Source organism: Necator americanus, chromosome X (genome assembly GCF_031761385.1).
Source record: "Necator americanus strain Aroian chromosome X, whole genome shotgun sequence".
NCBI classification, from domain to species: Eukaryota; Metazoa; Nematoda; class Chromadorea; order Rhabditida; family Ancylostomatidae; genus Necator; species Necator americanus.
In genome coordinates, this window is record NC_087376.1 from 9449077 (window position 1) to 9475934 (window position 26858).

Here is a 26858-nt window from a genome sequence, read left to right on the forward strand (position 1 = left end):
TTTCAGGTGGCTGCCAAGAACGCATTTGTGTTGATGAGTAAGCAACGGTTTGAACATGCTGCTGCATTCTTTTTGTTGAGCGGTAGTCTAAGAGATGCTCTCCAGGTGATCTGTGATTGCTTTCATGATATGGCTGTGTCGCGATAGGTGTGACGCTTTCAGACTATCTTATGCAAATCTCATGATTTACAACTGGCAATGGTAGTTCTTCGATTGTATGAGTCGGATTTCGATGCTCAACAAACAGTACTCAAGGAGATGTTGTGTCGGTCAGTTCTTAACTGGATTGCACTTCAATATAGCTTCAAGAATATATTTAGAGAAGTTTTGGGCCAGTCTGTCGAAGAATTCGAGCAAATGCGCGGAAATGTAGACGACGATAGCTCCTTAAGCCCTGATGCAAACAGGTTAGGCTGTGCCCGCTCTCCATGCCAGTATTGGCTTTCCTGAAGTGGCAGCGTAGTTAGGGATACTTTTTAGCATATATAACGTGTTATTTTTGTTTATTTGCTTTTCACCTACTTTATTTTGGGATATCTGAGTGTCGTTAAAAGCTGCACACTATTAATCTGACGTAGTATGGATTTCTCGTGGAAAACTTTTATACGAGGTCGTAGATTGCGGAAAATCACGTGGTTCCGCTCATCTCTTAGTGATCGTTGAAATAAACGGCATGGGAACCGGTTTAGTTCCTACTAGGTGCTTCACAAGGCGCTTCTATGTACACGTTACGTTCACTTCAGCAGTCTATTCGCTAGTTTAACTCGAATAGGCAGGCTTACGATGAGTCCTTATTAATCCTTGAAGGCTCGCTCGTTCATACGGCGCGTGCTCAAGGTGGCGCAACGCAAGCCATCGTAAAAACGGCGGCTTCCATGCCGTTCTTACAGCGAGAGATGAGCGGATCCACCTGGTTTCCGCAATTTATGACTGTTCATAGGAAAATCCATACCACTTCTGATTCGTATTATGCTGCCTTTAATTTTCTAGATTTCTTGTTTTTAGTACTAGCTTTAGTTTACTTTTATGATAACTGTTTTCCTAGCTCCCATTGTTCTCACTTTCCTGTCTTGTATGGTTAGGAAAAACCGCACGTATTTAGGGATCCATTCATTCGGTCTATGACGTACTGGCTGTTGAAAGATTATTCTCGTGCGGCACACACGCTGGTTCAGGAGGCACATCGTGATCGAGCAAGCCTACGTACAAACCTTTCGGATATTTTCAACTTCTATTCGTTCTTACGGAGGCATCCGCTTGTTGTGAGACAGAGATTAACCGATGCTGGCGCTCAGGTATTTTGATTTGCTGTCCAAATCAATCGTTTTCTCTCTTCGTCAATATACAAATGGCTTGGAGAGGTATCTGTGACAATTTTTTGGTTTCTTCAGTATTTATCTCATCAAAAACTAGTTGCTCTCTTAGCTTGGATCAACCGAGTAATTTTTGGCGGCTGGAAAGCAACACGAAACATTCGTAACACCATCAGAACGAAGGTTTGTTGCATTATCCTACGTTACCTTCCATATTCATGCTTATTTATGCCAATTCTTGGTCAGATTATCATGTTTTCCTGCGCATAATAGTATTAGTAGACATTTGGAAGCATCTCCATGACTCCTCATTTCTACTGGAATTCTTCCAACTCGTATTTTAACATTATCTCGCTTTCGGCATCATTTGAGAATACGTGACCTTAAATGTTCTAATCATCTGGATGTACTGCGCATATCCACGAATGAGATGTTATTTTTATACCAGTCTGAACATCCGGCTAAAGCCGGATTTCAGACTTTCTGTAGTGTTTGTTTCGCTCGCTTCACTAATCAACAAAAATAATATTAGTGCTGTGGTATTGTGAGGGTTTTCTTGCTCGCCAAAGATTGGACTTATTTTATCTTCTACACAATCTTTGTCTTCAAGTATTACGCTTTATTATACAATAAAGGTATCGAAAGTATTGCCAGTACCAGATCACTGCTTGTTGGTATTGTTTATCGAAGCTTGCGCGTTGACATGCTTGTTACTTGTTGGAGAAGGCCCCCCAGTTGTGGGAAATCCTTTTATACTCAGGCGAGGTTATGGTTGCGTCGGCGAATGTAAGCATCAAGCGTTCTGTAATAGATTTGTTTTGTTGATAAGTATTATATGCAAAGAACAACTAAATTACTCATGTGTTTTTCCAACCGTATTATTGATCTTTCATAGCGCAGCTATAAGTGCCGCTTTCTGTGAAATTGGACTTGTGTATCTCTAACAATCTTTCTTCATATTATTATTATAAATAAAGGCGAAAGATTTCATAGTCGTTTATCTAAACGCGTCACTTCTTCATTTGGAGAGCATTCAAACTTCAAACAGTTTCAAACACTACTTACCAATATATTATAGACGAAATTTAAAAGCATTACTCGAAATATAGGTTTTTCTCCCGTTTCCCCCAAACAGTTATCAAACAATGATGTTTTGACATAAAATGACGTGAAAGACAATATCCTACTGATGAAGATAACATTCTACGTCAGATCACACAAACTGTTGGCTACTATTTAAGCAGCCGTTCGCATGCATTTTCCACTTTCTGAGGGAGGCATGCTACCAACTTGAGGCGAATGAAGAAGGAAATAGACACACGGGGGAGTCATAAAGTTCAAAAGCAACGCGCTCATTGGCCACGACTATGAAACATCTCATTTTGCTTTTTCGACATGCACACGAAGTTATTGTTTCGATGCCACGAGACCCATCTCAGCCTATATTATAGCTTTCAGGCGCCGGCGCACCAACCCGACGCCGTGGGACCCGTCTCACCCCATATTATAGCTATCAGCGCACCCCCTTCTATAGCTATTTGGCGCCGACGCACCAACCCGACGCCGGTGGACCCGTCGCCCCTTCCCTTTTCGAATTTCGCGACTAACACACGTGACAGAATAAGCCCGTTATTATATATCATTATTATCCCTTCTCCAATGACTTGTCCCATGTAAATTGCTCCTATCTGACCATTACATATCAGGGTTTGGTCCACGAGGTTTTTCATGAGCAAGCAGAAGTTTCCTCCCATATGTAGCTCTATTTCTTTTTCGTCGTGAGAAACATCGACCATCTCCACCTATCAACTGCTGAAAATGTGTCTTCGGATGTTTTTTTTTATTCAGTTCCTTCTTGCAGCTGCATTGCACAAAGCTTTAGGTGAGCGAGTTTACTGCTTACTGGATCTTAGTAGCACGAAAAAGACCCGTTGCAAGCTGCAGTTTCCAATACTGGAGGCGTTGGCTCATTTTGCGTTTCCTTTATGCATTTCACTTCAGGATATTCTTCTTAGATTTTTGATATCTGATCTTAATTGGCGGTAGAAAAGAGTGCTATTGCAGACTGTATTTCCTAACTGCTGCAGAACCCATGGCTCACAGTTGTCCCATGCTTGCGCTGAACGTTTTATGCAGACTGCCAAGAAATATCAGCGCAGTCAAAGATATACATATCTCTTAAGACGTTACTTTCCGGAAAAGTAAGTTTTTTGTAGAAATGTTCTAATGCATAAATTTGTTCATCTCTTGATATCGCAAACTAGACCTTAATGGAAGTCATCTTCTAAAATGTTGTCAGTGTTTCTAAGGACAGCAATTAATAACAGGATCCTTGGCGTTCATGTGCGATCCTCACGCTTCACAGTCTTATTTGTGCTTTCTCACTTGCCCCTTCTTGATCTTCTTCGTTCTTTTTCTTCTTTGGGGTCCTTCGTCCAACGTTTGGGAGACCGTCTTGGTTTCGCTGGTAGTCTCTAGACTTCTCGTAAGTGAATTCACATTGCTTCTCATGTTTTCCTTCAGATATTGCTGCAGATGTTAGATCAAATCAAATAGTATATTTACTGAACAGTGATTTTCACTCCTGGTGATCTCGGCTTTTCTGAAAAGCTGATATTATGTCGCAGCAGGAGAAGCAGCGGCTGCATTGGGCTAATTACAGTTGTTTGGCAGAACACATCAGGAAATAGACATATGGATCTCAAAGGGATATGATCCAAACATCATATCAGAAACGTATGAGCATGGAAGAAGTGAGGATTTTCCCCTTCCGAACTAATTCATGAGTAGGTTTGTTCATGGTTGTGTTTGTCGCCAACGTAAAAATTTGCTTCTAAAAGAACTGTGATTACTTTAAAAGTTTCCCTTCTCGACTTTCTGAAGTGAGTGTTATAAATATCGTGGGGCAGATAATAACAGAATTCGTAGGTGTACTAAGAGCTACAAAAGGAAAGTGTCACAATTTTTATTTCATTCCTAAGTTTTCAGAATTCTTGCAAGAGTGTAGCAGTGCCCAGCTGTAGTTTCTGAACTATTTCTCAGGACATGGCGCACGAAACGGTCAATTGACTTGCTCTAGAGTTGAAAGAATTGTGGTTATTGTGCAGTTGATGTATTCGTCATGACTAAGATTTACCAGAATAGAATGCTACGGAGTTTTCGAGGGATCTGATGGAGGTGATACCGCCGAACCGTTAGCCGAGATTTAAAAGATCGATACCGATCATGGTGATTGCTGAGAAATTAATACTGGACAATTATTTTCTACGTTGGTAGCAAAACTCGTTCACGCCTTGCCATTCTGCTTAAAGGTATCACCTCGCGAATCTGAAGTGGTACGGATTTCAAGTGGAGTATTCGTACACGGGATAGTAGATTATGGAGAAAGGTGTGATTACGCCCATTTCTTCCTAATTGCCGTAAAAATGGCTCGTAAAAATGGCTGGCACAAGGCTGGGGCGCTCCTATCGAGCTCGATGTAGAAAATAGTGCGCCGGTACGCTCGAAACCGTATCTTCCGGGCCATTTCCTACGGCAATTAGAAAGAAATGAACGGAATCACCCTTCTCTCAATAATCTACGATCCCGTATACGAATACTCCACCGGAAATCCGTACCACCCTAGATTCGTGGGGTGATGTCTTTATGGGATGATGTTACCAATGCACACAATGTTGATCCAGTGGCTTATAACTGCCGGCGCCTGTCAGCTATTGATCCTCATTTCACACTCTACTTTGGTAGTAGGTTCTTATTCTGTTATGACGAGCATTACCGGAGAGTGTCAGCCGACTTCGTCAGGGAACTTCTAGTGAATCACCTACTCGAGTGAGTGGGAGAAAAAATATTTCAGCTTATATCTGAATTTCATGTTGGAATCTGTTTTGGTACCAGGAGTTTTTGGAGTCTCGAAAACGTTCGGCGTGAACATGTTAGATATAGTCGGGGTCACAACAACCTGAATCTCGGTGCAGTAGCGTAGGCGGCTGCGCTCGAAGAGGCTCTGTGAAGCTAGCGCTTGCGAGTGATACGGGCCCACTGCATCGAAGTTCAGGTCTTCACACGAGTACATGCATTGTCGCATAGTCCTGAACCATTCTAGGAAGTTGAATTAGGCAACGTCGCAGCACCTCAAACTCAATCACATTGGAAGATTATTACTACTTTCCACTCTACAATTGCCCTTTTGTCAGTCTTTCACATCAGTTATTTTCTATTTTTCATTGAGATTATTTCAGTTCTCGCCAGCTCCTCTTGAGTCTGTCGACAACGTTGACTGGAGCAAGCCGACAGTTGTTATAACCGTGAGGGCTCATTTTTTCTATTTTCTTATTCCATCGAAGTACTCTTGGATGTGTGGTCTAATAATGTGTTGTCAATCGTCTTCTTCGCTTATTTGACCTGAAACTGCTGTGGAGACGAGTATGACCTGTTCAGAATGAAGATTTGGCATTACAATGGAGTGATGAGGATGACAACACCGATGTGTATGGAAACAAAATCGCTAATGAGGGAACTTCCAATGGAGTTCCTCTTCCACAAGTTCGTACTGTTTTGACTGAACGAGCCCTTCCTTCTAAGGTACATGAACGTTTGAGTAGCGCAGTAATGTTTTCAGTACGATTTGTTTTCAAGGTTGATGGAGAAACATCTGACGTCATCGCCCAACATTTGAAGTTTGTTGCTTCCCTACGAATACTAACTGAAGAACTGTCAACATTAGCAAGCGGATTTGAGGTGGATGGAGGGCAGTTGCGCTTCCAGGTTCAGCTTTGCTACAGATTGTACCACAGTATAATTATTCAAGCCCATTAAGTTCACCGCATTTAGCTGCTGATTTGGTTAGAAAAGGAGGTGGATGTGTTGAAGGACCTATGTGATTATCGTTCGAACTCTGATAACACGAACGATGACAATACCGATGGGATTGAGTTGGATCCTAGCGCTGCGTTTGTTTATGTTTTGTTTTTGATTCGAAAACTGAGAAGTGTATCTCAGAACTTCTTTGCTGCAGAACTAGCAATACTCTTCATGATGTGATCCGGAATGATCGCGCTGACATTATGATGAAGCTCAAGTTTGCACGAAAAAGACGAAAATGGTTAATTGCAAATCAGAAACTACTTAGGTCTGTTTTATTTTAGTATTTTGAAAGTGCTGTGATTCGGTGAAGTGAGATTCACATCACGTTTTGCATTAGATAATTTTGAAGTCTTGCACTACATGTTTTCGTTGCATTCTAATTTGAATTAACTTTGCTAGTGTACCTTATTCTGCTTGCAGTTTGTTTTTAGGTCCTTCACATCGTACTGCGCTCTTCATTCCGCTCAAAACCATCGTCTTACTTCTGCACTAATGGAGTTGCTCCTACTTCTGCTGGAAGTCCAAAAGGACGCTGGTGTTCACCATCTTAGTGGTGTGTTATTTCGTGGTAAAACTATTCTACTGGATTTGCTGAGTAGATTTTCTGTTCAGAGCCAGTACTGGATGCAAATTCTTTCCCCCTTTTGGTTGCATCAGTATCATCTGCGAAAATGTTCGTCTCTTCGCCATTGTCTTTCATCGAGAATCAGTGTTACGATCTTCTTTCTACTATTGCTGATCTTGTTAGCGTCCCCGATATCGACAAGCACGTGCAGAAGGTACTTCTCGCTTTAGCTCTGTGTGTGTGTGTTTTTTTGTCTTATATGCCTTTCTCACACTAGGCCTACATGGTGTACAATCTAAGCCAAGGTTTATCGTCGTGTTTGTACCAGTCCTTGTGCGATTTGGATCAGTTCCCCACCATGGCCAATTCGAACGTGAAGCTCGGGTGAGTGGTGCGAAGATTATCCTGTTATACTGCCATCATCTTCGCAAATTTTGAGACTTCGCTCTTTTTAAATAGCAGAGTTCAGGCCCTACAAATTGTGACTTAAACTCAAATTTATGGGCACTGTTTTCCGAAGACAAATTTCCATGATTGAATTTGTTGTTTTGTATTAATATTAAATGTGTTGTAAATTTCGTTAATCACGCATTTTATGTGAAAATTATAAAGTTGCGCTACTCTCGGTTCTCTTCAGCGCCCTCACGAGGAGAACCCGTGCGTATACGTTTACGGATGACGTCAAGGTATCAACTCCGCCACCACGTTGGCCAGGTGTTGAGAATTTGGTAGGTAGCGACTTCTCATTCTGGTACATTAATGGGTGTGATGATGGTTCTCTAACTGCAGTTAGTTACATCTTCCAAGGAATAAAATATATTTAGTAAAATATTCGTGTGGACGTTAACGAAATGGATTTATAACTAATGAGCTCTAAAATCTTTGGTTCATCATACGTGGTTTCATAAATGATTCATTAATGCATTTTTATAGGTTGCTTTGTTGAGCCGAGAAAAAGACGACGGAGCCCCTCATCTCCGGCAGCTTTTGGCGGAGTGTTTTGTGGCAATAACTATGTACGATCTCTGCTTTAGATCTCTTCTGATTTCTGTTACGAATCAGTAACGCATTTAGCATGTGTTTTTACTCCTGGAATTGTTTTCAGGTCTTTATTCTGCTTTGCTTTGGCTGTGTATGACTCTAGATGGTTATACCGATTAGCAGCCCATCAAATGGACTCGGCGCAGTTCGCACTCATCTTCGGTGGAGGAGGTGAGAAAAAGCTGAAGGCGTTGAAACCAACGAGACCACCACGTAAGTGTTTCGTAGTAAGTTTTCTCTGTAAAGGAAGAAAAACAATCTAATTGCATTGAGAATCGGATCTGTTGCTGTATAGGCCCATCCGCTCCTCGAAGAAAGAAATCCGCAGATGCACTCACTATTAGCAGTGATGGCCAAGCTTTCCGATCAAAACTCCATGCCAAGGTTTTACAGAGTCCTTCATTAGTTTGCATTTTTTTTCACAGTAGCTGCACAGTGTTCTAATCAATATAAGGGTTACCAGTTGTGGATCTAGGTATTCGGGACCGACACATCTCCACCGGGAACAATTTCTATCTCTTCCCCACCAGTAGTCGAGCAAATCGTGACGAAATGGGTGCCACCACTGAAGAATATAGTGCAGTTCTTCGCAGATAAGGTGAGGATTAAGTATTCATATATCTTAGCAATTTGCATAGTAATAATTACTTTCAGCCTCCTATTAATTCAAGTGATGATCTAGGTGTTGATTTTGACTCAGACGATGGATCGGAAGAGAGTTCCACGAGTGAATTAGATGAGGATAAGTTAGTTGTTCTGGTATTTGTAGTCCTTCCATAATATTAAGATGCTGCTGAGAAACCAAATTTGCAAATAAATTCTATATTTATGCACATCATCCAAAAGAATCCCCAGTAATATTTTGACGAAAATACTTCGGAAGTGTTGGCTATATGTTAAGGTGTGAGAACGCAAATCCTGCTTCCTATGCTTGGCAGCTGCTTAGACTTGCCCTCGTTGAACAGCAAATCTACAGGATTCGACAGTTTCTTGTGCTGGCAGGATTCGATCCTAACGGTAAAACTCACAGGTTTTCCTGTCGAATGAATAAATTTTCATTTTTTTCCGAAAATTCATAAGTCTTTCTCATTGTAAATGCTCAAAACTTGGGAAGTATAGTTTAACACTCGTTTGGTTGTAGAAGTACCTGGTCTAGCTCCTCGCATCGAATCTATTTTCCGTCTTCTGGATGGTTGGGCAATGCAGTTACGACACACTCTCCAAACTTATCGTGGTGGATGTCCTATTGACTTTCTTCCCAACATGACTGTGAATCTTATTGAATTGGACCCTGCATTAACTTCAAAGTAGTCAAGGATTTTTTTCTTGTGTTTCTGTCACTATTGATATTATCTCATAATAATTCTAAATAGAAAGTACGCTGTCATTACGGAAAGAAAGAACACTCCATTTGAATCTGAGGATCCTCGAGCTGGACCTTTACAACGGTTGTGGGCTTATGTAGTGAATCAAGATCATCTGCAGCATTTGTTCATCCGGCACATATTTGCAACGCAAGGACAACAGGTCGTTTTTCAAAACTGTTTTCTTCTGTTTTTTTTCGTGATATTGGTCTCTACAGGAGCAGCCAGTGGAACGTAATGACGTCTTGGCTGGTATCGAAAATCAACCTCTCCCAGATGCATTCAAAATCATTCAGAAAGACAATGAGCCTATCGTTGCTTTTGCATGTAACCAGGTAGGTATCTTTCATGTTGATCATGTAAACTTCATTGGACTGATTAACATGATACAGTTTTCTTTCGAAGACGTCACTGCCTGCGTAAAGCTGTATAGTCGGAAGGGAACTGTTTTTCTCTAGATCTTGGAAGGATTTTGTTAAGCGATTACAAATTAAATTAAGAATAGGTAGTTTCACTCGCGAAAGGAATTGAAAACAAGCGAAAAACTCTTTGGATAACTTCAGTCACACCTCTACGTTCAACCACTGGTTGTTTATTGGTTCCTTTCTGTTGGCTTGCTGAACACAACTTAAACCCGGTTTTTTTCCCACAAGTACAATGGTCACATTTCTCTAAACATTCATTTCCAGCATCTACAACTTAGATCATATTCATATATTCATCAGTTTTAGTTATTCATTTCGCCGTCCTGTATTAGAAAGGGTTTTGCAATTTCAGGAGAAACCTGGATACTTAGTAGTCTCAACTGGACGAGAGTTGCAGGAAATGGATATTTCTCGTATATTTGAAGAAACTAATAATGCATCATCTTGGCTATATAACCGAACTGAATTAGATGTATGTATTGAGGACCGCTTCTTCCTTCCTTATTAGGACTGCTTCTTCCTTCCTTATTCAGGTTAACTTACTAACAATTCGTCGTGATCCTCTTAAGGAAAACGACGACTATCAACTGTTCACAGAAGGGGCGACACAGCAGAATCATACACCGAAAACTGCAACTATGGTAAGATGGCCGTTTTTTAAAGTTTGTCTTGCCTTTTGTCGTCTGAGTGAAAATGATTTCACTTTCTTAGAAGTTGACTCCTTGGATAATTGATAGAAGTAGGAATGGACTTCAGAAGGTAGGGAATGTTGTGACGTCTTCTTGTCCCACCTGACGATTGTAAAATAATTGTTTGGTGCCCAGGAACTTTTGGACAAGTTGCGCACTTACATCTGCAGTATATACCGCACACAACACCTTTTTCAGTGCTACTCCGGTTTGTAGAATGACAGTCAACTTTTGGCTGACTTGTTTGTGATTACTTCTGCATCTACGGAAAGTTTACAATACTATTTAGGGCTTACACTATAATTGTTACCCAAAAAAGTTACTTGATCATTTCTTGTTTCACTTTCAGAAATGGACAGTAGTCTATAGCGAATTAAAGCCTTTTTAATGCAGATATAGAGCTCGGGGAGAACCTAAAGAAACGAATGAAGTGATGGAGAAAACAGTTGGTAAATGAAAACGTTTTTTTACGCTGTCTGTATGCCAATGTCTTGAGTCACTTGACTCCGTAGGCGGGCTGACATCATTGTATTACGCAATTGTCCGCATCTTCGCAGAGATGTTTCCTGCTTGAACATGGCTCTGTCTAACCTTCTGGATGCAAAGTGTATTCATTTTCTCTTTCACCACTTCAGTTGAGAACTTCTGTTTTAGGCCAGTTGACCTTCTCCAACTTTAACACGGCAGACTTCTCAGAATGCGCCGAACAAGGCGGTCTATTGGTGTCCTCATAATGTGGCCAAAGAAGCAAAGATGATTGTCAGTAGCCCCTTTCGACGGCGGTGCAAACTTTTGATGCTTTCCATATGTGATCCGCAGGTGTACCATACCGGTGTAAAAATGCGTAAAGATCTTCATTATGGCATATCCTACGGCAAAATTAACCAAAAAATCTTCTAAGCAGTGTCTCTTCCGTGCAGTTAATCTTTGCCATCACAGTAGACTGCACCGCTCAAATCTCTAACCGGTCCATCACGAAGCCGAATAACGGATAGGTAAGCTCGTAGCTCGCGTCGCATGTAGGCGACGAAAGTCGATGACAAACATTTCGCTAGAGAGTTTCAATGCTGTATTTCATCACCTTGATCACCTAGCCCAGTGGTTCCTCCTTTCGCGTGGGAAACGAAGAGCATCATAATTTTCTTAGAAGGACTTCGTGAAGAAATCTGACCATCGGGTCGGCGGTCTTCCTGTAGTGCACTTAATATCGCGGTGAACCCAGTCGCTCACGGCTCTGATCCAACGGTTGTCGTTAAAGCGCATCTCGTGTCCGGCCCACCTTATTTTACTTTCCTTGGCAAACGCGGCGGCGTCTCTAATCTTCGATCGCTGACGTAGGAGAGAACTTTGAATCCCGTCCCTCACTTGCGTGAAACGGGATACTCCTAGCATCACTTTCTCAATTGTGCGTTCAACGACGCTCACCGCGTTTTCTTCCTGCTTGCGAAATGCCCAGGTTTCCGAAGCATAAGTCAAAGCAGGAAGTACGGTGGTGTTGAAGAGGTGAGCATGGAGCCAGATGTTCCTGGTCTTCTTCACTACATCCTCGATGCTCTTGTACGCTCCCCAAGCCGCTCGTCTCCTCCTGCCCAGCACGGAGGTCAGGTCGTTCATTATGTTCAATTCCCGACCCAGATAAACGTAACTGGTGCATTCGGATATGTTCGTTCCGTTGAGCGTGAATGGGGCATCCGAGACCCATCCGTTCCGCATGAACGTCCTTTGTAGATTCAGCTGAAGACCGATGCATCCACATGTTTTCTCGAATTCCGTCAGCATTCGTTCCGTTTGGCTGATGCTAGTTGTCACCAGTACGACGTCATCAGCAAAGCGCAAATGATGTAGCTGCCGACCATCAACCTTCACTCCCATGTCGTTCCATTCCGCCTTGGTTGTTCAAAGGTTCAACGACCGCTTCCGTCTCAACTGAGTCGAAGGCCTTCTTCAAGTCGATGAAGATGAGACAGAGCGACATCTTGTACTCTCGTGATACCTCGATGAGTTTCGAAACAGTGTGAGTGTGGTCAACCGTGCTGAATCCTTTTCGAAATCCTGCTTGCTCGCATGGCTGTCCTTCATCCAAGACTTTTTCAATCCTATTGAGGATCACTTTTGTGAAGCGCTTGAGAATGGCGGTTAATGAGCAGATTGGGTGTAAATTGCCGATGTCATTCGGATCTCCCTTGTTGTACAACAACACGGTCTTGTTGGTTTTTCACTGTTCAGAAATCTCGTGTTCCGACAAGTAACGTGTGAAGAGTCTTGCCAGGGTGTTGATGAGTACTGGTGGAAGGTTCTTCAGTTGTTCTGGTCTTATTCTGGCGGGACTGGGTGCCGTACGATTTTTTACCGACATGGTAGCATGTCGTATTTCGGACGGGAGAACCTCTGGAATGACATATCCGTCTTCTCTCAGATGGTGAGGAGGCAAGTGGACATGGCTGTCGAAGAGATCAGAGTAGAAGTCGTAGATGATTTTCTCTATTCCCTTTCTCGATGCAATGGTTGTTCCCTTCGGGTTCCGGAGAGCAGTCATCCTCGTCTTGCGACTGGCGAAGTCTCGACGGGCATAGCGGATGTTTTTTCCCACCTCTGCAGCTTCAGCCAGCACTTCTGCTTCTCTTCTCTCTTTGAGGTCTTCCTTTATCGCCTCTCTGCAAAGCTTTGCGAGCTCGTGAGTTCTTGGTTCCCAGCGGCGCGTGCTGTTCCACGCTGGCGTGTCAGCTCAAGAGTTTCAAGAAACAGGCGCCTCTTGGTGGTTTTAAAACTCTCAGCCTTCTTCGCGCAGTCGTGAAGGTGTTCAACGAGCCGGTCATATTCCTCGTCGATGTTGTCCATTGCGGAATCTTCGCAAAAGCCGGCTTGCGTACCGAAGAGATCCTAGTTGATGATAGTTCTGGTATCTCGCTTTTTGAACGTGGCGGCTTTCTCTTCTCTCCTTGTGAAGGAAAATCTTCCTCGGTGGAAGCGATGGTCCGATCCCGTATAGAACTTTGGTACAACAGCGACGTCCGTCAGGCAGAACCTTTTATTGACGACGATGTGGTCTATTTCATTACGGTACCCTCCACCCGGTGACTTCCACGTCCAGCGTAGAGAGGAGGGCTTCTGGAATTGCGATTTCCCATGGTCTTAGTTGTCATGATGAACTTGGAGAGCCTCTCCCCCTGGTCATTCCATTGTAGGCCGTGGGTCCCGATGTGAAGTTCCTCCGGCGTTCTTCTTGGGCCAACTTTGGCGTTGAAATCGCCAACTATGACCTTGTAGAAGGAATGATCTTCTCGGTAGAACTTCTCCAGGTCCATATAGAAAGTTTCGACTTCTTCTTCGTAACTTGATGTTGGAGCGACGAAGATAGTCAAAGCTGGCGTTGGACCACATCTTCTCATCCGCAGACGTCTGATTCGGGTCGTAAGTTGTTCGAAAGAGTCGTTGTTCTTTGCCGTACTCGTGTTGACGAGGACCCCAGCTCCACCAACACCTCTACTGTCGCATGTTCCTAAGAACAGTTCTTTCTAGTTTCACATACGGCGTTGAGAGTGTGACTTCGTCTCGTCTCGGTCATCAGATCTTCGATAGCCGCTTTCAGTGCAAGCATACGTGCGTTATCAGGAGACTCTTTTCTATTACTGTGTTTTGCATAAAAATTTGAAACCCATGGGCAGGTTGCAAGTCTCTAGTCCCATGTGTTTTTGGGAGAACTTCCGTTCTCCCGGAGTGGAGATGTGGAGCTTATTTGTTGGAGGCGACTTCAAACCGCCTCCCTTGCACCTCCCAGTCACTTGATTGCGGGCTTTTGGCCGGACCGACGTGCGGGATACAAGGATGTCATGAGTCAGTCCTGGCTCAGCAGAAACAGGGAGTCCATCCCCTGAATCCACCCGCGTCTCTGGGCAGGCACAAGGTCGCTTTTGGTCCGCGATTAGCCCCCTATCTGCCACTGGGGGATGCGCCACCTAGCCTCGCGACTAACCGGCTGTGATCCCTCTAATGAGGGAGATCCGTGACTGTATTTCATATTATATTTTATAAATAACTGTCGCTGTTCTTCAGCATGCAGCCTACATAGCAAAACTCATCTAACCGTTCCGATCGGCTGCCTCCATTCTCGTTGGGAGTCTGGAGGTTATCTATGTATGCTTACATTTATCGAGGTGCAGGCATAACCTTTACTTTGCAGCCAGCTTCGATAAAGTTGATAACATGTTGAAGTTTTGTGCTGCTTTTCGCGAATACAACACCATTGTCTACATGCTCGAGATAGGTCAAGGGACTTTCTGATGGTGCTAAAATGATATCGGCGGGACACCTATATACTGTTCTCTGCATGATATCAAGGACAGCGAAATTGAACATTAAGGGTACTCCCACTGCCCTTTTCTTACTCCGATTACCACTTCATACAATGATGACGTCAAGCTAGTGTTTGAACTGCAATAGTTGTTCGAGCATGCTATCGAGTAGAAGAACGAACTTTCCTGAAACTCATCAAACATCCGCGCCAGCCGCGTTGAGAAGATGGCCCCCTGGAAGAGCGCGAAAGCGGCTCCGAAGCGCAGAATAACTAGCTGCATCAGTTTCGAGCACCTCTCTCACATCTCGCTCACTCTTCTGTCAATGGACATCTGGTCAGCCATAGATCGATCAAGAAGCCGAGCGTGTTCGTCACGGGTGGTTTCCTGATGATGTTTGATAAGTCGATCTAGGATGATTAGCTTCGAAACCTTGTGCGTCAGAAGCAGCAGTATTCCTCGTTACTTCTTAGCACCAAAGGCAAATAACTTCATGCGATGAGAAATTATGATGTGTTTCCACGAGTCATGTATACCTACGTAGATCAATATTGAACCTATGATTTTCGTGCCAATGACGTTCTCAAATTTCGTTGCGTAGGAGGCTGGAATTATGGATTGATTTCATGTGGCTTTCTTGCTTCTTCTCCAACTTTGGATGTAAGGGTTGGATATAGGTGTCTGTAAATGAACACACCAAATAAATCTGAACCAACACCAGTCTCTCATCAGTGTTAGGCTATCGTTACTCTGACCGTAGAATTCCAAGCAACTATGCAGCTGTTATGAAATCTACGCCGCTTTTTTGCTGCGTTATTATCGGCTAAGGTGATCATTTGTGTTTATCTGGAAACCATTATGCATATAACTTGGCCAAAAACTTCTGAGTAGTTAAAGTGTTGGCGAGTATGTGATTGTGTACTTAATATACTTCCCAGATGTTCAAAAGAACCATCAGCGGAATTCGTCGCATCGATTCTCATCCGGCAGCGCCATTCTGTAAGTTTGACATTTGAAAATGTGGCACGCAGAAACAAGTCTTTTGATTGGCAGACGTCACTGGATCTTCGGATGGATCGATAAGGGTATGGGAATGGAGCGTTGGACAACCTGTATATACTGCGCGTGTAGCCGGCCAACATGCCAAGGTAATTTTGAGAACTATTTTTTCCTGCTGATGTTTACACACGTGGTTGTGCAGGTGACAAAAATATCCTTCTCTTGCAATGGAAACAAATTTGCTGCTGTTGATGGAGATGGTTTGATGTGTCTTTGGCAAGCCAGCCATTCGACAGAACATAAAAAACCGTTTTTCGTGAGCACTTCCAGTAATCTTATTTTTTTGACTGTTTCTTGTCTTTTATTTTCTTTCTGCCGACACCTTTTCAGAGCCAGAGGTGTCACAACAAATCAGCATCTGACGTGCGATTTATTGGTCATAGCTCCTCGGTGTTAGTTACAGCAGGCGCGTCTTCAGGAGAGTTCAACATTGCTCTTTGGGATACTTTGCTTCCTCAGAGTCGAGCCCTAGTTCATTCTTGGGTGGCTCATCCAGAGGGCGCAACGGTGGCCATGTATATGCCTAACCAACAGGTATGTTTTGTGTTTTTTTAAGTCTTTTGAACTCAAGCTGGTATCTCTTTCAAGTACACTGCGTATCACACTTTTTCGGATGTCGGATCGTGTTAATCGTAGTTGACGTATCGTCTATTTCGTTCATGCCATGAGTAACGACAGCTCTGGCTATGAGAGATAATCTAGAAGTTATTCGATAGCGATAATTACAGATACTTGAAGTTAGTAGAATTGTTTGGTATGGAATTGGTTTCTTTTGTACTGTTTAACTTCACGAACTCAAACATAGCATAACTGCAGTTTGCAGAAAAAAAATCTGGGATTGGGCTTGTTTTCTGCCCACTGCTAGCCGAGTAAATGTTCTTTAAAGGCATCACCCCACGAATCTGATGTGGTGCAAATTTCAGATGGAGTATTCTTATAAGGGGTAGTAGATTATGGAAGGGAGGGTGATTCCGTACATTTCTTCCTAATTGCCGTAAAAAACGGCCCGGAAGATGCGGCACATGTACGAGACTGGAGCGCTCCAATCGAACTCCAGGTGGAAAATAAAGCGCCGGAACGCCCGAAGCCGTATTTTCCGGGCCATCTTTTACGGCAATTAGGAAGAAATGGACGGAATCACCCCCTCTCCATAATCTACTATCCCGTATACGAATCTCCACCTGAAATCCGTACCACCTCAGAATCGTAGTGTGATGTCTTTAAGGAGCGCCGAGTTTCTTGTAAGTAAGAAGCGGGAATAATGACGCCTCAGCTGCTAAACACAATTATTTGAAACAGTTAATTAGAAGAGAATGCGGCAGCAATTGGGAGGTGTATGGAAATGGCAGTGTTCTGAAAGCATATGTATTGAGGTTATTATACTCTTTCGTTTGAACACTTTTTTTTTTATAAAGAACAATGAATGGATGGGTGCCATTATGGAGGGCGCAGAGGAACTTGGGGGGAACAAAAAATTTCTTGTTGGCGCACTGTTTGGGTATTACAGTGTTTGGAAATGTTCCAGGCGATACTTTCTGATTCCGTATAAGTCGTATCAAGTCGCATTCATTTTTTTGAAACTCAAACTAATTATAAATTAAATGTCATGCTAACGAGATTAGGCTTTTTTTAAAGGATTCGATATGAAAAGAAAGTTTTGAATGATTGGAACACCCATTCATGTGTGGTAGCGTCCAATAACAGACCGCTTGTCGTGCTCCAAGTACTTAGTACCCGATGTTTCACGCATTTCGGTTAATTCCGTAAGAAGGTCCTTGAAGTTCGATGAATATGGTTACGATGCTGAGCATTGACCGCTCACTTTTTTATAAACGCATTTGTTGTTAACTGAATTAGAACTTTAAAGGCTCAAATGCAAAGTTCGTAAATGCTGTTGAAGTGACCTTTTATGTTAACTCTCATAACTCATTCGTATATCGAAACTACTGCAACCCTATTTTATAATATAATGGTGTCTTCATTACTTCGAGAAATGCATGTAATACTGAGATAATTTCAAGATGTAGTGTTCATGTTTAATGGCTACTGTTGCACTCGTGAAGTTGATTAAAACAGATCAAAATAAAAAGCCCACGGTACAATGAAACGCTGTGAGAGCGACTGCTTGAAGCGTCTGAAAATGGTGTAAGAAAAATGAGGGTGCCCAAGCTTGAGAGTCGTGAGCTTGAGAGTTTGCCTAGATAGAGATTTGGTCACTGAAACGATGACATCTCGGCAGAAGGACGTTTTCAAGCTGCGAAACGTGTAACTGTAATTTTGGCACTCTTCTTCGGATTTTTCAGCCAACTATACGAATTCCTTTAGATATAGCACAGAGTTCTTGTTGATGTTGTCAATGAGTGTTTATACTTCAAAAAACATGAGGAATTTGTTCGGTGAATTTTTATGATTTTGCGCATTCCTATACTTCGTTAGTCTGTTTTCCCTCATTCCCCAAATTCGGTAACTTCTGTAGAACACTGTCCAGTCTAGTTTTTTATTCAACAACTTTGTAGGTTTTGTTGATTATAAATCATTTTTAGCATGATTTAAAGGTAGTTTTCGGCTAAATTATGGGCGTCTTTGACATAAATCGCAAATATCTCTAGAAATCTCATCTTTTAAAACTTGCTCGTGGTTCGATTTTTGCTGTCTTTTGTTCCGGAATGGTTTTGAGAAAGTACACTAAATGCTTAGGGTGGCTCACCACTTTTGACCATTCTTCAGTATTCCGTATTCAGAATTAGAACATTCTCATATAATACTATACAATACAAAGAACCGATCGATCAATGAATTTCTTCCTTCATTTCTACTATTTCATTATATTCTTTCCATAGGTTTCAAAAAGAGCCGTTTTTACACACCATATTTATCGGGCCTAAAAAAATTCCAGTCCTAAATCTTGTCCTTTTTGAGATAGGCAGCCTTACTTAGTTCTTGACTCCCACATACTGTCCTTTTCTTCTTCATCGTTTCTTTGACTACATCTGTTCTACTCTTTTCATGCGCATTGAAACAAATAATTTAGTTGTGGATCCTATGATTCTATGATTTCTAGACTTATAGAGGGAGTTTTTTTCACTTTTGTGCTATGATCATTGCAAAATGCTTCTTTGACTACTGGGGGAACATAGCCTTGAGAATCTCTTTGAAGCCTTTAAACAGTCTCTACTTTTTTACACTGTTATTGGTGCGAGTTGCAGGCAATTATGTCCGGTGGACGCCACGGTGAATTGTGCATATGGGATATTCGACAACGCCAGTTACGTGCAACTGTGAAAGCTTTCGAGTCGCATCAAATTGTGAAAACTTTAGTCAGTGACTACACCCAAGATCTAATAGTGGCGGGGTCAAGCGAGGGCGACATCAAGGTACTTGCTTTGAATTATTCACGAACATCGTTTTTCTGATTAGATGCTATTCTACTTCAATCTAACAGATATGGTCGGCAGATTTGAATCCGCAGTTAATGTATTCACTTCCTGGCGAACATGCGGCCAAAGGAGGGTTCTCGTTCAGACAAGGTTTGTAAAAAGTTGTTTTTCCGTTTCCATTTGATTTAGGGATTGTACGATATATCAGTTACGCGTGTGTTTGAGATTTTTCTTTGTCCTGACGCTTGAGCAAGCTTCTTTTGCAGTTGCGCAATCAGCGGTACAAGGTGTGCAACAGTTGTATATTGACCAACAACTTCGACTTTTTTCTTGTGGTGCAGACGCGAGCTTAAAGTTCCGAACCCTTCCTTCAGTTTATAACATGACACATCTTGTCTAGTCCTTTAATCTTATAAGTTTTTCTCCTTGTTACGTCTGCGTTGCTTTGTTTTATACTGTTGACAATTATATTATTCCTTCTACTGTTTATAAATCTATATTTGAGAATCAAGTCTATGCTTCTTTTAGACATTGGTTAAGATACTAGTCCGTGTAGATGTGGTTGTGATGTTCGCTTATGGCACTTCTCACTCATTGTACAATATTGAATAATTATATGTGCAATCTAGTCGCCGATCTATTTTATTCTTCTCCTTTGATGTATGCAAATGTCACCCCTAACCGCTGCTAAAATTATCGACACGTTGCACAAATGTAGCCATTTATTCTGATATACAAACCACACATATATACACACACCACACACACATACATACATATACACACAAATAGATTTGACTTAAGGAATATGCAGAAGGCGCATACATCCTCTGTATTTCACTTCCTGTAATGTGCATAATTCGCTTGCCAACATGTAAAAGTAGGTGTTTATTTGTCCTACGGAACCTAATACGTACGTGCTACTTACGGCGCGCAACGTCTTTTTTAAGCGGTAATATAAATTTGTAGGGTAATTATATCCATCACATCCGTGAACATTGTGTAGTTGTTAGAGGTTCTGCGTTCGTATTTAATGAAGAAATGAATTAATAAATGTCTAGGTCTTCCTTTGCTAGTAGATATAATTAACACTAACCTTAGTGATGAAAATGAATAGCGTGCATATCCGTCACTCATTTACATACATGTTTCTCATTGATCTCACGGTTTGTTCGTAACGTAGAATACTTAGCTGCTTTTGAAATAATGAATAGAGCGAGGATCTGGAAGGATTTTAGAGGACATTTGTGATACGAAGGAAAGATCGGTGTTGCTGTTGCATGAGCAGGTCACACGCCATGCCTACAGTAGGAACTCTTTCAGGAGTTCATGGAACATGAGGAAGTATTGGAATCTTCCTGGAATGCAGACAGAATCTTACCGCACTTGACTAGAGATTACTGGCAGAGTCTACGTCATGAACGTCGCTGGCGTTTTCACAAAAGACTGACATGAATTTGTGCCACTTTTCGTTTGAGATATGTGCTTTTTCACCGGAAAAACGGTCATTTCGAATGCATTGTCACGCTATGAAGCGTTTGCAGTTCAATTGGCTAAAATATATTGAATTGGTGAAGTTACCGTTTCCCGAGAGCAGCTAGAGTATGTAATTAAGTGTTTCTTGTTATGTTAAGAATTTTCCAATGTGTTCATCTATAAATGAAGTGCGAATATGTTGGGATATCTCCTTCAAAAGTGCTATCTCCTTGAGAAGTTTTCTAAAAAGGGAGATTCGTTCCAGAAAACAGATGATATTTGGATAGGAGATTCCAGACGGGATCTCAGGCGAATTATATTGAGTATCACTTTTCAATTAATCTTAAACTCTAATTTAAATCGAGGAGGCAATGTTGTTACTTCTAAAATCGTTCAACAGTAGGTCTTAATAAGAGAACTACAGTCAAATCACATCGAATATGAACTCCTGTCTCGTTGTACATTGATTTTTGTTTCACACTGTGGCCTTACTGAATACTAGTAAAAGATGCCACCGGATTATCTTCATTCGGCACTTAAAGTCTTGTCCACTATTGGTTGGGAAGATGTGGTAGGCGGGACGAGGAGGTACATAAGGCGAGCTGATGACGATATTGTCATTTGACATGCTAGTGGTCTTGTTGGGAGCTACCCTCTTCGCCTCTGGGTTCAGTTACGAATGTGATGTTACAAACTTCCCAGAATCACAACGAGACCTTGGACGTCGTGTATGCAGGCTTGAGGTATGTGCAGTACGATATTCTCTTCTTCAATCGAATTTCGAATTCAATCCATCCTCCTGAACGAGCTGTTTTACACGTTTTTATAGCAACAAGGGCATGAGTATAATTTGGGTATCATGGGTGTTAGGGAATCTTCATGAGTATTCATTACGATTCAGCTCGGCTTTTTGTTCTTCCGTACAATCTATACAACACGTCTTGAGGGTGTGATGTATCCTTATGTGAATCTCAGGATCATAGGCACAATATTTTCCGATTTCTCGTTAAATTTGTCGTAGTCGTACCGTTCTGTCTGGCAATCTTTAAAAACCGTTATGGTCACACTATCTTTCTGCTGTGATGGAAATCTTTTCCCGTCGAAAAAAAAGAAAACTTCTGCATTTATAAGATGATTTGAGTGTTCGAAGTTATTGTTCACCTCAAAGTGGCATCGCTAGTGTCGAAAGACCGACTGGTCACACTCTATTATGTATTGCTTGACTCGCGGAATCTCTTACGAATACCCAAACATACGCAGGATGTCATTACTGCTTGAATGAAAGTAAAAGAAGGGGAAAAATGAGAAACTTTTCAGAATGAAGTGGGTATGTTGGAAGCGGCAGTCGGGGAAATGCTTCAAAGAACAGGTTTTTTAAAATACAAATTTATATTTACACTGCTGTTCGGCAATTCCACATAGTTTTCTTTTTACTTTTACAGTCCCTGCAATGAATAGCGACGATGAGCCGAATATCGAGAAGAGGAAGAACGAATTTATCCGCTTTGGAAAGCGTAGCTTAAGGTATGTGTGTGATCTGTGACGACTCGTAATGGTCTTTTTTATTATTTTGTTGGTCCCAATTCCTGATAGGTAGCTTACCTTTTATGTGTGTCGTAGATGTCATACATAATGAAAGCGCTAAACGTTTCTCATTGCGTGAGCGTAGATCGTTTATATAGCAAAGCGAATCTCTACTCGACCTCCCACTAATTATTCTCCTATTCGCCCCAGATATGTATTTGATTTGCAATATGCCTCATGTTGTAGCGATGTGAAAAGGAAGAACGAATTCATCAGATTTGGCAAGAGAAAGAATGAATTTATACGGTAAGTAGGAGCTTGTTTACCCGAATGTTCTAATTCATCACCAAAAATCTGTCTTTTTTCTGAAGGTTCGGTCGGTCTGATCCATTCTTCGCCGACGATGCCACAGGTTTGCTGACTTAAAACTAGGATTGAATTCTTCACGCTATTCTCTTTCAGTCGAAAAACGCAAGAACGAGTTCATCCGCTTCGGTTAGACAACTGTTCCCGAGATATGTTCTATTTAACAATGAACTTGCACGATTTAAATGAAGGGATAAACTGTTAGATTTGGTTTACTGTACATTTCACATTCCAGATAAAAAATGTAATACAAGGGCATTGAGTTTTCAGAGAAATGGTAGCACCTAAGAAAGGATCCATAGAGTAATATTATTTTGGATCACAGCTCTCATCATCTTAAATGGGGTTGTTATTCTACTATAATGTTCGTCATGTCCTTCTGGTCGTTTACGAGTTTTTAATGGGACCTGGCGGGCTGCTTTATCTTGTGGAAGTACAACCCATTTTTACAATAACAAATATGCTCGAACAAATATTGTGTGTATTGCTCAGCAAGTTTGCCTGGAAAAGCAAAGAAAAACAATAGGACAGCTACAGATGTGCTGCCAGTACAACAGTGTTGGTGAGTCGAGCTACTCCTAAAAGCTTTCTTTCTTTGTTATACATGTACCGTATCATTTAAACGTATTCACAGTAAATATCTATAAGAATAAAGTTCAGAACTGAAGTGAACGTGGGGCGCATCCCAAGCGGATTGATTAACGCCAGAAACTTTACCTTTTATCCTTTACCTATAAGAACATTTCAAACGAATCCGTGGGGATTTTCCGAGAAAAACTCCAGTTATTTGGTAACCCTGTGTCTCCGCTTTAATAAACTTTCAAAAAACTCTTTGAATATCTGTATATAGTTGGACACTGGAATGAGAAGTAACAATCTGTCAGATGTCCTTTGACGTTGTTCGAGGTTAATGAAAAGATAAATATTACTATAGCCATATACTCCGGAAGCACGTATATAAAAGCGAAAGTATGAATGTTCATTTTTCATTTCCCTTCTCTAAAGTACACACGATGTTAAGTTTATCCAAAAAACAAAAACAACTGGATTTGTTGTTGGGCCTTCAACCTGCTACTTACATGCTTTGATGGTAATGCTTGCGTCACTCGATAATATTCGTAACTACTACTTCCTTTTCTCTACTCAGATGATCTCTGGTTAGAACATCAGCGAAATAATGAGTATAGACTCTCTTGATTTAGTGATTAGTCCTTCACGAAAGGTACGGAAAAATATCCTGACTCTTTTCATACTTCGTCAAGAAAAGAAGCTACAGCAGAATTTGGGCACAAGGAAGAATTATGTTTATAAAATGCAAGTCGGGAGGAAAAACGAAACGACGGGGACAACACACTACTTCTCTACATCTTTAAAGACATCATAAATGATCGTCGCAAAAAAGTTGAAACAATTGGAAGAATGAAATTTTTCTTAGAAAGTTCGTTAGCATAAAACTACCCCATGCAACAATTTTTTCTGGAAATTATAAACAATTATGGAAATATGAATGGAGACCCATTGTGCCTGACCTCTCTAGGATTCGTTGTGTGACTTTTCTCTTGTGGTTTTGGAATTATTTAGATAATAATTTTGTTGAAAATATGGACGGCATTTTTGTTCCATACGCATTATAGTGAAACTTATACCAACACATGTTTCTCTGTCACTATTTGTTGTTTACTTTTCGCTTCTGATGTGTTCATTTTATATGAAAATTACAGCTGTCAGTTTGTATGAGTCGAAATTTGTTACATACGTTAGTTCTTATTCATAGGATTGAATTCGGTCCTAAAAATATCCTTACCTTGACAAATTTCGTAAATTCCTACGAAGAAGTTATCAAAGTGATTCTTTGTACAAAGAATGAAATTATGGCATGAAAGTTATCAGTCGTAGACCTTTTGACGTATGTTACTACCATTCAAATTGCCAGTTCACTAAAGAACTAATAGAAGTTGCCACTCTTCACCCAATCAGTGGAAGCAGATTTTGCATCGTACAGTAAAGGCAACGTTGTAGCACAGTCAGTTAGGGGTCCACTGTAGCCACACGATGATCGAAATCGCCCTAGTGCCAAGCCAAAATTTCATCCATCCGGGATCGATAAATTGATACCAGACGTGTCGGGGGAATAAAAACACTTACATGACACATCGGCTAGCTTCCACAAGTCAATGTATAGGCGAGTTTTATTTATTTATTTATTGGACGATATCACAATGTTACAATGTCTCGTTGCATGCTTCGTCTCCATCTGCTCACATCAGTAGTGGCGGTTCCCATCCATGTTTCTCCGAACTCCGATACGGACGAATCTCTCCATCTTGTTCTCATCTTCACGTCCATTTTCTTTCAATCATTCTAGTCATGATATCTGGGAGTTTCGCAGTATTTTCCAACCACAAGTTCGTACGATGCATAAGAAGAGTTACACTGAGCATTCTTCTCATCTTTGCTTCTTGTAGCCCAAGTTTCACAGCCATAGAGGAGACAATTTTCCACACATTTTGTATAAAGTCGACGTTTGAACTTCATTGGTAATCTTCTTTTTGTGAAATATGCACAGAATCTGTTGAATGTGTTCAAACGGGAGCGAATTCGCCTATTTAGCTCAGTTGTTAGATTCCTATCAAAGGATATGCATTGACCAAGATAAACAAAGTTGGTGCAGTAATGTATAGGAGATCCATCAGTGAAGATAGGTATTTCTTCGGAATTGGTAATGACAAGAGTCTTAGAGAAATTCATTCTCAGTCCCACAATTTGGCTTTTGTCGCTCATTTCTTGTAGCATTAATTCGAGTTCTTGTGGTTTGTGCGCGAAGAGAACTACATCATCAGCGTACCTGAGATGACTTAAATGGAGCCCATTTATGTTGACACCTCTGTTTCTTCAATCCAGGCTAAGGAAGGCGGTTTCCAAAACGGCAGTGAAAAGGGCAGGAGAGATAAGGTCTTGTCGAACACCTCATATAGCGTTGATAGGAACTTGATTGCCACATTTTTCGAATGTTACAGTAGATGTGTAGATTTTCGACAGAAGACGAATTGCCCTTGGATAAACTCCTTGTCGATATAATGATATCTAGATCATGTTATGTTCCACAGGATCAAACGCTTTTGAGTAGTCAACGAAAGCTATGTACAGTGCAAAATTATACTCAAGGCTTTTCTCTATCAATTGGTTAATGAATGTGATCTAGGGTGGAAATGTTGCGTCGAAAGATAGCTTGTTCGATGGGTTGGTTGATTTCTAAGGAGCCGTCATTCTTTCTAAAATGATCGAACTAAATACCCATATATGATGGACAACAGTGCAACTGGGCGGTGGTTGTAGATAACAAGTTGAACCCTTTTTTTAATGCCTTTTTTTAAACAACAACAGTATTGAAGAATCGGAAGTGTAGTTTGAAGCCTTAAGGTATCTTTGAACACATCATATCCGATCATCAACAATTGGGCAGTGATCGAATGTGGATCTGGCGCTTTTCCTAGCTTCATTTTCTTCACCGTACGGATGACTTTATCTGCTAGGATGGGTGGCACAGTCGAGTTGATAACATATTGATGAAGGTAGTCCTGCTGAGGAGAATAACTGGTTATAGAATTTTTCCACCACTTTGGCGAAATCAGCAGGAGAACCCGCGATTGAACATTTTCTTTCCTTAGTTGTGCCAATGTTTTTTGCCAATGTTTTCTGTAGAGCTCTTCGAAGGCTAACACTTCTAGAGATTGCTTGTTGTAATCGCATCAGATATTTCTGCTCTATGTCTGTTTTCAAAAAGAGTCGCAGTGCTTTACTGATGACTGAAAATTCCACAGCGTTTTTGGCAGACTGTAGATGTAATTTGACGTCGAATTTCATACAGTCTTATTGTCGTATCGGAAATGTGGGTCTCTTTTGTTCTTGATGTGGCAGCACTAGCGGTTATTTTTATTATAGCTTCCAGTCGCTCACAATTACTCAGATCGCAAATGCGAGCTTCTTCAAAGTAGAACGGAAAATCGATCTCTTCAAGACTGTCTAACACTTGGGGTTCTTTTGAAAGTAGTAGAATTGAGACTGCAGACGAACTTTTGCCATGACGAGCCGACGATCACTATCAAAGTGGGACCGACCGATGATGTCCACGTCAAGGAAAATTGAGGGGTTCGTTGATAAGACAAAATCGATGGCATTTCTTGTATTCATATTAAGAGATATCAATGTTCGTTTTCTGGTAAGTCTTTTTGGAAAGCGGATATTCATCTAATAGAGCTCATTTTCCGAACAAAAACTAGCCAATGTGTTTAATCTGCAGTTGCGCGTTCCCAGATCATATGGTCCTATAAATTTCGCTGCCAATTCTCCACATTCAACTTTAGCATTAAAGTCCCCCACGACAAATTTGTATGTAGAATATCTAATTTGTGAAGGACTTTGGAAACGTAAAAGCAGTGCTTCAGAAACAATTTGAAGGAAATCGGCGTATTCGTTGTCGCCATAGTTAGTCGCTGGTGTGTAC

General features: G+C 41.3%; 2 protein-coding genes across 7 annotated transcripts in view; both read left to right on the top strand.

Moving 5' to 3' along the window:
• The window catches only part of RB195_022003 (uncharacterized protein), a gene marked incomplete at both ends in the record, with an annotated part of 43844 nt that extends 24456 nt beyond the window's left edge, over positions 1 to 19388 (top strand). For 4 of the 6 annotated variants that reach the window (XM_064208984.1, XM_064208985.1, XM_064208982.1 and 1 more), the window contains 5 exons: positions 7 to 105; positions 163 to 269; positions 321 to 407; positions 1103 to 1295; positions 1426 to 1443. In XM_064208984.1, the coding sequence (XP_064064863.1) occupies positions 7 to 105; positions 163 to 269; positions 321 to 407; positions 1103 to 1295; positions 1426 to 1443 (504 nt within the window). Of the gene's footprint in view, positions 1 to 6; positions 106 to 162; positions 270 to 320; positions 408 to 1102; positions 1296 to 1391; positions 1497 to 3143; positions 3196 to 3449; positions 3515 to 5551; positions 5618 to 5750; positions 5895 to 5948; positions 6078 to 6143; positions 6263 to 6327; positions 6442 to 6607; positions 6730 to 6788; positions 6956 to 7018; positions 7126 to 7378; positions 7470 to 7674; positions 7758 to 7846; positions 7996 to 8077; positions 8167 to 8257; positions 8381 to 8436; positions 8529 to 8683; positions 8800 to 8923; positions 9090 to 9155; positions 9310 to 9364; positions 9482 to 9923; positions 10044 to 10104; positions 10213 to 15490; positions 15552 to 15605; positions 15701 to 15753; positions 15868 to 15941; positions 16146 to 18817; positions 18986 to 19053; positions 19139 to 19254 lie in introns of those variants that run through there. The other 2 variants (XM_064208981.1, XM_064208986.1) reach the window with 2 other exon arrangements.
• Positions 19389 to 21090: 1702 nt separating this feature from the next.
• On the top strand, positions 21091 to 22488 carry RB195_022004 (uncharacterized protein; the record flags this gene model as incomplete). The annotated part of the gene is made up of 6 exons (XM_013445624.2): positions 21091 to 21207; positions 21782 to 21833; positions 21907 to 21988; positions 22235 to 22294; positions 22360 to 22400; positions 22451 to 22488. 6 exons carry the CDS (start codon positions 21091 to 21093, stop codon positions 22486 to 22488), a joined length of 390 nt encoding a protein of 129 aa, XP_013301078.1.
• Positions 22489 to 26858: the final 4370 nt, after the last annotated feature.